The 15,829-nt window shown below is 36.0% G+C and overlaps 1 protein-coding gene across 6 annotated transcripts in view; it reads right to left on the bottom strand.

Annotated features, from left to right (window-relative positions):
* The window catches only part of SEC16A (SEC16 homolog A, endoplasmic reticulum export factor), a 58,023-nt gene that overhangs the window by 11,793 nt on the left and 30,401 nt on the right, over positions 1-15,829 (bottom strand). For 5 of the 6 annotated variants that reach the window (XM_043983470.1, XM_043983472.1, XM_043983469.1 and 2 more), the window contains 12 exons: positions 15,306-15,403; positions 14,292-14,373; positions 13,999-14,116; positions 13,689-13,800; positions 13,128-13,233; positions 11,243-11,383; positions 9,803-9,916; positions 9,328-9,520; positions 2,961-3,224; positions 2,017-2,096; positions 754-801; positions 415-552 (listed from right to left, as the gene is read on the bottom strand). In XM_043983470.1, coding sequence (XP_043839405.1) covers positions 415-552; positions 754-801; positions 2,017-2,096; positions 2,961-3,224; positions 9,328-9,520; positions 9,803-9,916; positions 11,243-11,383; positions 13,128-13,233; positions 13,689-13,800; positions 13,999-14,116; positions 14,292-14,373; positions 15,306-15,403 — 1,494 coding nt within the window. The remainder of the gene's footprint in view (positions 1-414; positions 553-753; positions 802-2,016; positions 2,097-2,960; positions 3,225-9,327; positions 9,521-9,802; positions 9,917-11,242; positions 11,384-13,127; positions 13,234-13,688; positions 13,801-13,998; positions 14,117-14,291; positions 14,374-15,305; positions 15,404-15,829) is intronic. The other variant, XM_043983473.1, reaches the window with a different exon arrangement.

Here is a 15,829-nt window from a genome sequence, read left to right as displayed (position 1 = left end):
AGTCTTCCTATCTCTGAGATTGGAAGTGCAGAAGTAGCCACTAATGAACCCGACTGATCATCACTGGAACTTTTGACCTGCCCAGTTTCTGACATAGGCCAGTTCATCCCTTCTTGGGCAGCCTGGTAGTCCCAGCTTTCAGGAGTTCATCCCTCCAGCTCATGGCTAGCATTAGTGTTGACCTGATTGGCTCAGCTCATTGCAGCACAGAACCTCCAAGCTCCATGGATCTACCAGCCTCAGCTTCCCTAGTAGCAGGATTTATAAGTATGTGCCACAATACCAGTCTGTATTCTAAATTTTAAAATATTCTCCCAAATTCCCTATTTATCATCACATACTGAAGACTTTACACACAAGAGTTGATACTGTTTTTTTCTAAAAGTCACCCTTAGGGATACCATGTAATTTTACCTTTTTAGGTTCCTTGGTCTCTTTTTTGACCTCTTTGGTTGGTCTCTTTAATTCAGAAGCAGAAGGCTGCTGATCAGCAGAATTAGAACGCTCTCTTCCTTTATAGAATTCCGTATTCTCACACTTTCTGGAATACTCCTATTCCAAAACATGGGGAATCCAGGGTTTATATCAGTGATACCTTACATATTAACTTGAAAGAGATTAGAAATCACTTTCACATGAACCCTTAAAAAAACTTTACTAAGATGGCAAAATAACAAAATGATTCAAACAGAAAAAGATGAGTTATAAACAAAAATGAAGAGCTAATGAAAAAGTGGCACAAATGTACTATACCATGTGTGCTGAAGATTGCGAGGTAGTTCTGGATCTTTGTCCTGGAGCCTAGTTGATAAAGTGACCACATGCTTATTAGTAAGCAACTAAATGTCTCTTTGCAAATATTAAAACATTTAAATAAATTCTGATGGAAAATGCAAAGCATATTTGCTCTTAAATTCTTGCAGAAAATGAAAATATTTAGTACACTTATGAATTATGTACTGATTTTAAACAATCTTAATAAAAGTTTTTAATAAAAGACTTTAATGAAAGACTTTAAACTCCCAATGTTAATTTTTCTAAGGACTGCCCCCAATTTATATTTCTAAGAAATAAATCCACATTACTGATGCTGAGTGAAGTGAACAGAACCAGGAGAACAATGCACAAAATAAGAACAACACTGTGTGATGATCAGCTGCGACAGACTTGGCTATTCTCAGCAATACAGTACTCCAAGACAATTCCAAAAGATTCATGATAGAAAATTCTGTCCACATCCAGAGAAAGAGCTTATGGAAGCTGAATGCAAATCGAAGTATGATATTTTCACTGGATTTTTTCATGTTTTTTTCCTTTTGATCTGTTTCTTCTTTCACAACATGAATAATGTGGAAATATGTTTAACATGAATGTACATGAATAATCTATATCAGACTCTGCTTTCCATCTTGTGAAGGGAGAAAAATTTGGAACTCAAACTCTTATAAAAAAAAGGAATGTTGAAAATTATCTTTACATGTAATTTGAAAAAAATACAATTTACAAAAGAAAAAGGAAACAAGTAAGTCCATATTCTAGGAAATGCGGTAAGAATTTCAGGGACTCAGAATAGAACCTCTAGGAGGGCAGAAGTGTAGGGATGAGGGATTCAGGAATATAATTATTAAAAGTTATATAATAATAAGTATATAAATATCCATATATGTAAATACGAATTACAAATGAGCAATTTTATATAGCAATGTATTCTTTTACTTAGTTAAGATAACTGCTTTCATCTCAACATGAAAAGGTCAACCTCTCTTCTCTTTTTTAACTTGTATTAGTTTAGAGATGATTTATCTTTCTCCCATTATTTTAATCATTTTATCAGGAGTTCTTTTTAAAAACTGAAATTCTAGAATTGCTTCCTCATGTAAGCATTTAAAAGTTGATATGATGCCAAACTCCTTTCTCAATTGGAGCTGTTTCTCTTTCCAACTACAGCTGAAGAAGCAGCAATAGTGAATATCACTGGCATAAAAGTAACTATATAAAGAAATAAAGATTGAGTACCGTATTGGCAAATTTCCCACCAAAATCTTCTTCTTGTTCTGATATAGAGTTCCTAATAGATGTTTCCTGTGGCACTCTTCCTATTGATTAAAAAGATCTTTATTGGAATTTTAGTATTGAACAACATTTAATGAAAGCAAATATGAATCATGGTAATATAGTATGGAACTTCAGGAACACACTTAGCCTTTTGATGGGCTACTTTCAAAAATCAAAACTAAAGCTTTACCTGAACTCTTTTTAACCCTCTTTAAAGCTACATTTGAATTCTGACTTAAAAAAATTTTTAAACAAAAACAAATCAAACACTTATCAGGGCACAGAAATGGTAGAAACTATACAAGGTTTAGTTTTGAAATCCATGATACCATTTATTGTGACCTCATGGTGAGTCTCATAATGAGTCTCAAGAAGAAATTCACCAGTTCCACCTAAAGGATGACATCCTAAAGTTACTTTCATAGGAATGCACACTATTATTTACATTCTGCATTATGAGTTAAATTTTACTTAAGCGCACTATTCCGATGCCTCTTCCTGGAAGAGCTAAGTCTGAAGACTGAAGAACAGAAAGGTGGACAATTCAATGCCATGGTAGAAAGGCTTTCCAAACTCAAGGATGGACTGTCATCTGAGCATTGGCTAGTTTGGAAAGATTCACCATTGAAAGTCTGGCCACCAAGTGATGACCACATCAATTCATCAAGACTGTCTCTCCTCAGAAGCAAGGAAGAGCTGGGATATTAGGCTCATGAATGTACATCTTGGAATCAGTGGAGGAAATCTCCACACTGATGAAATCACAGATGCCGGAGAAGTTCTAAAGTATCTAGTGTTTAAGACTCAAGTAATTTTAAGGGATCTGATAAGTTTTCATCATGCCATTTCATTTAAACAGAAAACCAAACCCTTAAGTTAAACAGAAGTTGCTTGAGCAGACCAACCTGTGTCCTGGCTCCTAGACTCTTCTGGAAACTGATCTGTCACCTGGAGAGACTGCCCACTTGGCGATACATTAGGCCCTGGATACACAGTTGCATGCTCAGGACCATACTGATCTGAAAACCCAGGTACAGACACTGGTGGTCCATACACAGGGGCATGCCCAATAGGTCCAGGAGGCACTGGATAGAATGGTACATTGTCAGGTTTTTCTTGATGGAAGGAAGTAGGCATACTGCCTGAATTTTCAAGGATGGTCTGAGGAGCTACACAATAAAAGAAGAAAAACAAATAGCCTAGATTTTGTGTTGCATAAAATTTAACTCAACAGGAAGGTAGTGCATTTTGTACTAAACACAAATCACAGAATCAAAGAATATCAAGGGTCTTGTAAGGGTCTACTCTGGCTCCCTTCATTTTACAGTTAAGTAATAGACCCAGAAAAGGGAAGTCACTTGCCCAATGTCACATGTCAGATAAATGGCAGAAATAGAGCTAGATGGGTTAGGTTCCTAACTCCCAGCCCAGTATTTTTTCTACCACATCACTGTAGTAATATGGTAATGTAGACATCATATAGATTATTATGAGTTACTTAATTACTGATTGTTTACAACAGAAAAAAAAATGAGGAGACATTGGTATATTCAAAGTTCGAGAGTTCTCTAAAAAAAAGCAGAAAGGAAAGCTTAGAAAAGCAAAAAGGAAGAAGAGTGGTTTTGTCTCAAGTGAAAAACTGAAAAGCAGGAATTATAATAAATTGTGAGCAAGATTTCAGACTGTTGCCATCGTAAGTCACAAAAATGATCACACCCTTGAACCTAGTTAGTCTAATGCAAGGACTCTATCCCAGAAGCATGACAAAAAAGAAAAGGAAACCTGCCTACAGAACAATTTCAAAGTTGATCAGATTGTAATAGCAAAACAACAACTTGAAACCACTTTTATGTCCAACAATTAGTGAACTGAATTAGAGACTGAACCAATTATGGTATTATTCATATACATCAAAGAGAGGCAGTGGGACACAGGGGAGATAAATAACTGGCCTACCCCTGAACCCTGAATTCAAGTTCAGTGTCTCAAAAAAAAAAAAAAAAGATTAAAATTTCAGACACTGGCCCAGCACTGACTTGTCTATGCCCCAGGCATTTTTCAAACTTAAGTGGAAAGGCAATCTCCCTGCAACGGAGGTATCAAATTGGTGGCCACTACCAGATTAAAAGGTAATTGGGAAATGTTTAACAGAATAAATAAAAATGCAATACAATACAGATAATGTTAATTTATAGTTTTCTAAGTCAATATATGGTCCATAGGGATTTATTTCTATTTGGGTTTGATACCACTGCCCTATGAAAATATGATCAAAGATCCAGTCAAAAATAAATATAGGGAAATATTATACTACAATAAAAAAATAAGAAGCACCTGAGAAAAGAGTGGAAAACCTATGGGGTGGAGGGAGAAAGGGCAGAGGGGCTGGGAGCATAACACAGAGTAGAAGGAATAATGCATCTGAGCTCCTATTTACAACTCCTCCAAACAGATTTATAAAATGTACCAGACAAAATCTTGACAGAGAAATCCAGAAAAAGTCACAATGACTCTTTTGTCTGGCCCAGGTCAGCATATGGAGATGGACAAAGAGATCTGCAGAGACTGGGGACAGGGTCCTGGGGGCAGGTGGAGCAGTGCCCAGGGAGAGGCTACACAACAACACAAAAGAAGTCCCAGGCCCATACCAGGACACTGATGGGAATAGGTGTCAACAAGTAGCTTTGATGTCCACTCCCCAGTACCAGGTCACAAATCTATGGCAAGGTGAGAAAAGGACCTGAAAACAATATGGTGTTCCTAGCAGGGAGGCCCTGGGACAGGGTACTGTGAAAGAAGGAAGTTCAGAAGCTGCCTGTAACAGCAGTGGCAATAATGGCTCAGATTTCAGGTGCAAAGTTAGGTCTTACTTCCAGCACTTAGCTCAGGCTGTGGAGGAATATCCAAGCCAGGAAACCCAGACCAAAAGGGAGCCTTATAGTTCTGCCACTCTGAACCCACAAAGCTATCCAGTTGTCTGAGAAGGGTTGAAGTACGGCAGCAGTCTACTTTTGCTCATACCCAAACCCAGCTCAGGAACTTGCAGAGCTCAGACCAGGGAAAGGACAGTAATGAGGACAACAATCAGAGCACTCAGGGAACATTGAAAGCTTACACGTTCTCAGCCTGCCTAAATACCACAAGAATGTAGCAACAGGATCAGCCTAGATCTTCCCTTTAGAAGTAAGACAGAACCCAGTCCTAACATCAAGTCTCTAATCAGAGACTTGATTATAGGTTGGAAGAACGGGCAAACAAAAAGAGAACCCCACCATAATGAACTATTTTGGTCACATGGGTGCTTAAGAAACAGACACAGAAGAAAACGACTCCAAAACATCTAGAAGCAATGTCTAAGAGAAAAACACAGCCTGGGCTCAACTCAATTTGACTTCTTGGAAGAGATGAATCAAGTTTTTAAAAAAGAGTTAAAAATCTTTTTATAAATTAAATAAGAATGCAAGAGGGAATTTTTGGGGAGCGGGGCGGGGCAATGAGGGTTAAGTGACTTGCTTAAGGGTCACACAGCTAGTAAGTGGCAAGTGTCTGAGTCCGGATTTGAACTCAGGTCCTCCTGAATCCAAGGCCGGTGCTCTATCTACTGCACCACCTATCTGCCCCCAAGACAGAATTTTTTTTTTAAAGAAATAAGAGCTATAGGAGAAAGAATTTAAGAAGGAACTAACAGCATCAAGTAAGAGGTACAAAACATTGTACAAGCCACAAACTCCCTGAAAACTTGAAAAGACCAAATAGAAGCCAATGACTTCATAAGGCAACAATAAATATTAAAACAAAGTCCAAAGGCAGAAAATATGGAAGAAAATTAAATGATCTCAGCAAGAACCGATCTGAAAAATAAATCAAGAAGAATTTGAGAATTACTGGACTACCTGAACGCCATGACCAAAAAAAGAGACTAGACATCTTATTTCCTGAAACCTTTAAATTGCCTACATTGCTTAGAAACAGAGGGCAAAGTAGAAATAGATAGAATTCACTGGTCACCTCCTGAAAGAAACCACAAAATGAAAACTCCCAGGAATATTATAGTCAAAATTCAGAACTTCCAACTCAAAGAAAAAAAAATACTGTAAGTAGCCAGAAAGAAAGAATTCATGACCTGAAGAACCACAATCAGGATCACACACAATTTAGCAGACACCAAAAGCAACAAAGAATTAGGAATACAAATACACAGAACAGGCAAAGGATATGGGCTTAGAGCCAAGAATAATCTATCCAGAAAAACTGCGCATAGTACTACAGGGCAAAAAATGCCTTTAATTAAATAGAAGACTTTCAAGCATTTCTTTTTTCTTTCTTTTTTTAAAAATTCAAGCATTTCTGATGAAAAGACCAGAGCTGTGAAGAAACCTTGAAGTTTAAACACAGGAGTAAAGAGAAACATAAAGAGGTAAATAGAAACAAATAATGATAGAGGACTAAAGAAAGATAAAATGCTTACATTCAAATATGGGGAAATGATAAAAGTCTCCTGTGAACCCGATCATCATCAGGTTCATAGATTTCAATTAGAAAAGCCTTAGAGGAGTACTTCTGTTATGTCTTGATTATCTTAAGAATGGATAAAGGAAAAGAAAAAAAAAGGAATGGATAAAGAGGGGAAGAGAAATACACTGAGTTGTGGTGGAGTGAGGGGAAACCAAAGTGGGGAGGGAAAGGAGAAAGGAAAGTTAGGGAAAATTATTTCACATAATCAGAATAAACAAGTAGACATCTACAGAAACAAGGAGAAAATGGAGGGGTGGGTGGGGAGGTGTGTGTGTGTGGGGAGTAGCAGCTAACACTTGAACCTCAGTCTCATCTCAATTGGTCAAATGAGAGCGCGCGCGCACACACACACACACACACACACACACACACACACACACACACACACACACACACACACTCTTTCTCTCACTCACAAAGTTGGATACCAAAATCCATTTCACTAAACAGAAAAATAGGCAAGAAAGAGTAAGGAAGGGGGCAAGGAAAGCAGATTACTGAAGGATAGATTAAGGGAGGAATTAATTCTTAGCAAAACAAATTTTAAGGATTTACAAAAATGTCTGTAACTCTTTTTGAAGTGGCAAAGAACGGGAATCTGAGGGAGTATCCATAAATTGGGGAATGAATGGATGAACAAGTTATGGGATATGTGATGGAATATTATTGTACTGAACTCTTATCAGCAAAATGACCAACCAGGACTCCAGAGGACTGAAGTTAAAACAGGATACCCACCGCCTGATGGCAAGGTGAAGGACTCAGAATGCAGAATGAGATTAATTTTTTTTTTATATGGCCAATGTGGAAAACTGTTTGTATGGACTAATGATTACAATGGGTTTCATTTTTCCTCATATTCTTAATTTGGGAGTGAGGGGGAAGTGGGAGTTGGGATGGAAGGGTGAAAAGGTAGATCGTGGCTGATTAAAACAAATAAATCTTTTAACAATTGGGGGGTAAAAACCTATCCAAAGCCATAGTAAAATGACCAAACCAGAACTATATAGAGAGTATTAACTACAATCCTATTTTTTTTAAGAAAAGAAAAAATGGAAGGAAAACTGAGAGAAAGGTAAAAGAACTTCCCTGAAGGTGAGGAAGGGGACATAAAATAAAAGCATTTTATTTTGCTTAATGTTCACTAATTTCTTTGCTTCTGACTTGTTATAGGCTAGAGTTTGAGATAATATATTACTCCTTTTATGTATATTTGTTTAATTGTTTTTGTTGCCAGGTAAGTTTATCATTAAAAATACATTTTTAACATGAGATATTTTGTCTATGCCAAAATGAAAAAGAATGAATAAAAGGCACAAGGTGAAATGAACTTAAGGAAAAGCAGAGAAGGGAAAAAAACAAAACGGGGGTGCGGGTGGGGGTGGGAAGGGAAGGAAAGATAGACAGATCCAAAATGCCAGAGCAATAGGATAAAAAACAGCTAGGCTCCTCCAAACAACCAACACTAATGAGAAAAATAAAAGTCTTCAAGAAAATAAAAATCTATCAAAATTAAAGTGATCAAAGGAAATAAATATAGATATAACTACAAACTACAATAGAACTTCCTCATTAAAATATCAGAAGCAATGGCGATAGAAAAAGAAACTAACCAGAACCTCAATACATGTCCATGATGGATAACAAACAAAACCAACAATGCTAAGAAAATCATAATACAAAGTTTAAAAAAAAAAAAGATGTCTTATTTATCTCCTCTAAAGACTCCCACAGTGCACTGTACAAAGTAAATGCATAATCAATGTTCACTTTTTGGAAGATATGAATAATGAGTAAGACAGAATAAATGAGTAGGAAAGTTATCAAAAAAGATCCTGACCATAAACTGAAAGCAAGAGGAAATATCACAAAATGGGCTCCTGCCACAAGGCTACCAGAGTAAACAACTATATGACCTTATATGGTTCTGAATAAACAAAGACATAACTCTCTTGGAAGAAGCAAAAATTGTACTGACTATCCATAAGTAAAGGTATCAAAGGGAACTATGAATGCAATTATAAATTTTTTCAACATAATTTTCACTAACACTACAAACACTACAACTGAATCAGCAGGTGAGTTGTGTCATCTCTGCTTCTTCCAGTGTCACAGGAACAGAAAGTCATACATGCACTCACCAATGTATAACAATTTTATGTACATTTGTGCTAATGTAAATTACTTTTAATCTTCCTTGCAACAAATAACTGGTAATTCAAAACTCCATACTAAATATATCTAACTTTCCTCCTTAGAAACCTGTATTAAAAATGAGTGAATTGAAATTTGATATTTAGTGATTAGGCAAACAAGAAAATCAATCAAAATTGGTAGGATAGGAGTTTTTTTAATTAAAGTAACATGTACTGTACATCTCCTTGATATTGATAGTATTAGAGTAAAAGAAGAATGTTTCCTTTATAGGTTTGTTGTGAAGAATAGCACTCAATAATATAATCAGATGCAAAGCATACAGAAGCCATAATGCAAAAGGGTTATTTATATATAATATATATATATATATATATATACACACATATTTATTTTTTCAGTAACAATTCATAAAAGGTTAAAACAGCTCTCTCAAAATGAGGGTAACTGGGTTAATCTTTTCCCTTAATTGCCTGTTAACCCTTTTTTTCCCTGGCATTAAAATTTGAAAAATTCAAAGCTTTCATTTTTGGAAAGGTTTTTCCTAAGACAGATTTTTACAATATATATTTACTTCTCAAATAAAGAATTGAAAGCACTCACCAGAAGGCATAAGAAGAATGTTTTGGTGAGACTGGTCTGTACTAGGCAACAATGATGCTAATAATGCATTGTCGGTTCCTGGGCCAATTTCTTGACTATGTCCTGTGCCATCATATTGCTCCAGTTCAGAGCTTGGTGTACTTGGGTACTGATGTGGTGTTGCTCTGTCCTGATTCCAAACTATATCACCCTCCTATAGGAGAAATATTTCAGCCATTTTTCAAGAAGGTAAAAATTTCAGGAAGTATAATCTGCATTATAGCAACCTGAATTGAGCATGAAATATTAATTATTAGTACTTCTCACTCATTCTCTCTTCTTCATAAAAATAACAAATAATCCAAAATGCCTGTTTTTATTAATTAGGAATTCTCATAAACACAATCATTTAACAATTATATCTGAAATCTCCAATATGTAAATAAATGACATAAAATCACCAAGCTGTCTTATAATTAAAATGAATTTTATATACCTCTATCTGCCTCTTCAATTGCTGAAGCTGTATTAACCAAGTAGGTTCAATAAATGATTCCTGTTCTGGTTTCTCTTTTATTTGAGGATCGAAGAGTCGTAACTGGGAGGCTATCTAGAAAAGCATGAAAAATGAAGGCTGTTACTATTATTATAAGATCTGACAAACCAAAATCATTTTTCAAAACAGTAAAACCTGGCAAATGCATCTTTAATGCTAGTCCTGGAAGTTTTCAATGAACTCAACAAGTCTTTCAAAAATCTTATTCATTTAAACTTAGTTTATAGCATGGCACAAGTAAACAGAGCCAGTCCTAAGCCTGATAAGAACTGAGTTCATTTCCCACCTTGGAAATACATTGACTGAATTCAATGACCCTGGGCAAGCGACCTCTTAGCACGATTTCTTTACTAGGGCCTCTCTATACCAGTGAAATCACAGGTCCTGACCTCATTTCCTTGGAGACCTATAATTTGACTATCAAATTATTTCTTTTCAATTAACAAGCATTTATTTTTTTCTCCCTCCCACCTTTCTCCTAATGATTAAAAAATAACAACACAGGAAAAATAAACAAAATTCTTGTAAGAAATATACAGTCGGGGCGGCTACGTGGCGCAGTGGATAAAGCACCGGCCCTGGATTCAGGAGTACCTGAGTTCAAATCCGGCATCAGACACTTGACACTTACTAGCTGTGTGACCCTGGGCAAGTCACTTAACCCCCATTGCCCCGCCAAAAAAAAAAAAAAAAATATATATATATATATATATACACATAGTCAAGCAAATCACCTGTTTAATTTTAAAAAATCAACTTAAGTTCATCTTTATGCATTATTTACCAGTAATACATAGTAAATATGTAGTTCTGCTTTAAAATATCACAGATGGGAGCACATTTATAAACAATGAAACTACTGGGTAGGCAGAGACTAATTTTAAAATTCCAAGCTTAATATGAAAGTTATATAATATTTTACCCTACTAAATGAAGTTTCTAATATGCTGATGAACAAAGGTCATCACTATTTTCAGTAAACCAAGATCATTAATAAATATATGAACCATTTCTCAAAAGATGAACATTAAAATAATCATGGGAAGAAAATTTATGCAATTCTTAATTAATATTCGCTTAAGAATCAGTTATTACAAAAATGAAGCTTAATTTTAAAGTCAGTATTTCATCTCCCTAAGCATATCATAATTTTTATACAGACAACCTGAAGTAGCTTCAATAAAGACAGTAAGTATGGGGCTGCTAGGTGATACAGTGCATTGCAGTACTGGCCCTGGAGTCAGGAGGAACTGAATTCAAATCTGGCCTCAAACACTTGATACTTACTAGCTGTGTGACCCTGGGCAAGTCATTTAACCCCAATTGTCTCTTGTGGAAAAAAAAAAAGAGAGAAAGAAGGAAAGAAAAGACAGTAAGTACCTGAATGAGCTGGCTGATCAGCACTGGTGAATACTGGCGTGGTTGTTTGAGAATAGTTTTGGAAATAACTTCACAATAATGAAAGGCCTGTGCAGCAAGTCCCATTTCAGCCAGTCGACAAGCATAGATGAATTTGAATACCTAAAAGAATCAAATAAGGCTGTATTGCAGGCCTTTCAATTACTATTTGGTGATCTCTCACTAACGTTTATGTTTACACCAGAAAGTAACTCATTATATCTGAACTGGTACATTGTTGCAAGTATATATCTTAAATCTTTGGCACTGGCACTAGTGAGCATAATCATTTCCAAATACCTCCCTTCTACACAAATATCAAATACAAAGTCAGACAATATCCAATACCACCACTCCCCCCAAAAGCATCCTAATATTTTAGCTTTTGTTTCTTCTCCAGAATAACCTTTGGCTTCGGAATTTTATAATGCTAAAGATGGTCACAACTCACTTAAAAGTGACTGAGACCTGGGGAGTGGCTAGGTGGCACAGTGGATAAAGCACCAGCCCTGGATTCAGGAGTACCTGAGTTCAAATCTGACCTCAGACACTTGACACTTATTAGCTGTGTGACCCTGGGCAAGTCACTTAACCCCACTGCCCCGCAAAAAAAAAAAAAAAGTGACTGAGACCCAGGAAAATAAGTCTTTAGTTTAGAAACAAACCAGAAGAGTGAGTGGGGACTATTCTAACATAGCTCATTATAACAACAATTACTTGTGCAGTGGTTTAAATTGTATCCCCTAAATACAATAACAAATACTTAAAACTCTGATGCAACATTTCCTATGATAGGACAGAATAAAGGGATTTCATGCCATTGTTCATAAGTAGATCTAACTTTGAGAAACTAAACATTTTAGGAACCAAAAAGTTTTAAAAATGAAAATACAAATAATTTTAAAATCCTGAAAGCAAACTGCTTCTAATTTACAAGAAAAAACATTTCTCCAGGATTATTTTCTGCATCCTACCACTGCCTTAAATCTCTCATGCTGACAATCTACCCTCTACTTAGTGGTCAAAATAACATTTTGCAAGGACAAATCTGGCTATATCATTTATCGCCATGTTCCCAATGCAGGAATGTATTCCCCTTTTCCCTCTGCCTCTCAGAATGCCTAGTTTTACTTCAAAATTAAATTCAAATACCATCACCTATATGAGGCCTTTACTGATCTCCCCACAGCTGCTAATACTTCTACTACAAAAAAATTACCTTCTGCAGGGTGTCCCAAAAGTCTTAGTGCAACCATTAATTTTTTTTTTTTTACAACCTTGTGCAGTTATAAACTATTATAATTTAAAATGGCACTAAGATTTTGGGGGCACTGTACATTTTATTAAAAATATATTTTAGGGGAAGCTAGGTGGCATAGTGGATAAAGCACCGGCCCTGGATTCAGGAGTACCTGAGTTCAAATCTGGCCTCAGACACTTGACACTTAACTAGCTGTGTGACCCTGGGCAAGTCACTTAACCCTCATTGCCCTGCCCCCCCATATATATATATATATATATATATATATATATATATATATATATATATATATTAGACATACCGATATATTCATGTTATCACTTACTATAGAATATAAGTTCCTTGAAGACAGATTATTTTATTTTGTTTTTGGACAAGTAAGAACCTAGCATAGTGACCAGCACATAATATAAGTTTAATACAATGCTTGTTGATTGATTTTGAGTATTTCATGTAAAAAATTTTCTTGAGAAGACTGGATTTTAAAAAAAAAAACAAATAATCATTAACTAAAAAACAAAGAAAGACTAACAATAAAAAAACTTCTCCAACTCTGACCACTCAAATTCATAAATTATAGATTCAAAATACATCATCCATTCTAACCTGGAAATTAGGCAAGAAGCATGGCTGGGTTCCCAGTGATTGTGCATATTCATAGGCTTCTGTTCTGTGAATAGCTTCATTGGTTGCAAATTTTAAAAATGGCAAACTATTAAGAGAAGGACAATAACATTAATTTGAAAAAAGGAATCAGCAAGAGGATGTGATGGGGCAGCTAGGTGGTGCAGTGAATAAAGTACCAGCCCTGGATTCAGGAGGACCTGAGAGTTCAAATCCGGCCTCAGACCCTTGACACTTACTAGGTGTGTGACCCTGGGCAAGTCACTTAACCCTCATTGCCCTGCAAAAAACAAAAAAACCCCACAATAGTATGTGACTCAAATATATGTCAAAGATGAGTCACCTGGAACTACTACATATAGGAGAGGTGTTTTTTTTTAAACTGGCACAGATATCAGTCATTTGATGAAAAAATGGTTCTGACAAAAGTCAAGTGAAAAATAACCAGAAACTGCCATCTGAAGCTTTGACCAAAAGGTCAGGGTTTTTCTTCTTGTTTAAAAAACAAAAACAAAAACACAGTACAGTCATTTGCTTCCCTACCTGTGATTCGATCCAATTAGGACAAGTTTTGTAGTTTTCTTGGTGTAGACCCCAAATCCAATCTGGGCCATCAGGTAGCAAAAATGTGCAGCATCTAAGAGGCCTTTAGATGCTGAAAAAACAGAAAAGCAGTCTGAAATAGCTATTATTGATCATTTTTGAAAAGAGGAAAAAGTTACAAGGCCCCTGAAATGTACAGAAGCAAAATAAAAGACTTTATCATAAATATTTCTGGTAACATTTAATAAACTTAAAACAACTTGTTTATGTTAGACAAATGCTATACTTTTAACTTCAATAACTAACTTACCAAGGGTATCACCCATGGTGGCTATTGTCCTTGACTCAACATCCATATTATTATTCAAGTTGGACAAAACCATAGCAAGATGAGGCCTCCAATCTCCCCATTTCTCATCTCCACAACACTAAAAACAGAAGAAATCACATGGGAAAGGAAAGTGATTTAAAATTCTATAAAGAATGGTATTAGCAAATGCAATAAAGCAATCTAGGTCAGCAAAATGTGAATTCATGAGTAATTCCTAATAAATCAGGTAAGAGTCTGCAGTGCAGTCCCCTCTTCTGAGGGTCAATACTTACTGTGGATGCAGCAGGCATTCTTCCAGACATGAGCTGGTAAACAGTTTGTAAGGGATCATTAATTGGAAGGCTGTTGGCAAACCTGTAATAACATAAAAACAAAAGGATATAACACTAGCTCAGCTTCTGGAAGAACAACTAGAGGATGCAAACAGCTGGAAGGTTGAAAGGATGGAAATCAGGAAAGGCCTCATTTTAAAGGGAACTAGGGATTCTAGGAAGTAGATGCTGGTAGGAAGTACCTTACAGGAAGGGGGGGATGTCAAATTATACAAAGGCATGGAGAGAGAGGAGATGGAATGTTGTATATGAGGAAAAAGCAAGTAGGCCAACTGGGCTAGAACACAGAATGAAAGGGAGTAATGTGTATAATATGCCAGAAAAGGTAGTCTGGAGCTAAACTGTGATGGACTTTAAATGCCAAAGTTGTCTGAATTTTATCTTAGAGGTAACTGGGAAGTGCCACAGTCAGACCTGGACTTTAGGAATGCCTTTTTAGTAGTTGTGTAGATGACAAATCAGAGAGGAGAGAGATTTCAAAGAACAGTCTTCCTGCCTCAAATCCCTCTCTTATTTGATCCAACCATAACAATAAGCATAGGCAATAAGTAATGGAGGCCTGAACTAGGATAGCAGTGGAGAGAAGACAACAGATGTGAGAGACAATACCAAAATAAAACTGACAAGTCTTGGCATCTGACTAGATATGAGCAGTGAGGAGAGTGAAGGATCTGGATTAGATATACTCTGAAGCATGGAAAAAAATGTGACAAGCATGGATCTTGAGGTGAAATTAAGGAATCCACTCAAGTCTGTTCTGCAAGAATTAACTGAAAGGGTCCAAAAATAAATGTAGCAACAACAACCCTGAAATGGCAGCATAACTCCAGGAAAATATGCTGATGGCAGCATTATCATTCCATGAAGATAACCTGTTGCTTCAAAAGAGCTAAATGGATAGTGAATTCATTCTAGAAGTCCATGAGAAGTCACTCCCAAATTAAAACTCTTTACCTGGTCATAACTCTTGCGTGTGTTCGGCTGTCCATTTTACTAGCAAGTAACAGAGCATGTCCCCATAAGCCATGTTTCATAGCAGATTCCAAAGCATCCTATTGACAATTAAGCAACAACAACAACAAAAAACAGCAGAGAAGCAATTTTTTATCCTGTATAATATTAAATGAATGTAACAACTTATAACATACAAACTCAAATGACCATACTCCAATGCATTATATGCCAATTATTTCAGAAAGAATGCTTTAATGCTAAATCACAAAAACAAACCTCACAATACATACTACTTTCAAGAATTTAAGTTTCCAATTAGTCTCTTCAATCTTGGGGGGGGGAGAAATCTTGCTTTTTTTTTTTTAGTATAAAAAATATACAATTTTAGGAATTAGAACCACTTTTGAAGAGAAGTTTTATCAGTATTCATAAGCTATTTTCTTTGGACTCTTGGTCTAAAAAAGGGACTAGTCCCAGGCCTCTGAATCTCCCAATTAAGGCTAACACCTCTATTGATAAAGTAT

The sequence above is a fragment of the Dromiciops gliroides genome, chromosome 2, assembly GCF_019393635.1.
Source record: "Dromiciops gliroides isolate mDroGli1 chromosome 2, mDroGli1.pri, whole genome shotgun sequence".
Taxonomy (NCBI): Eukaryota; Metazoa; Chordata; class Mammalia; order Microbiotheria; family Microbiotheriidae; genus Dromiciops; species Dromiciops gliroides.
This window is presented reverse-complemented; position numbering and strand designations above follow the sequence as displayed.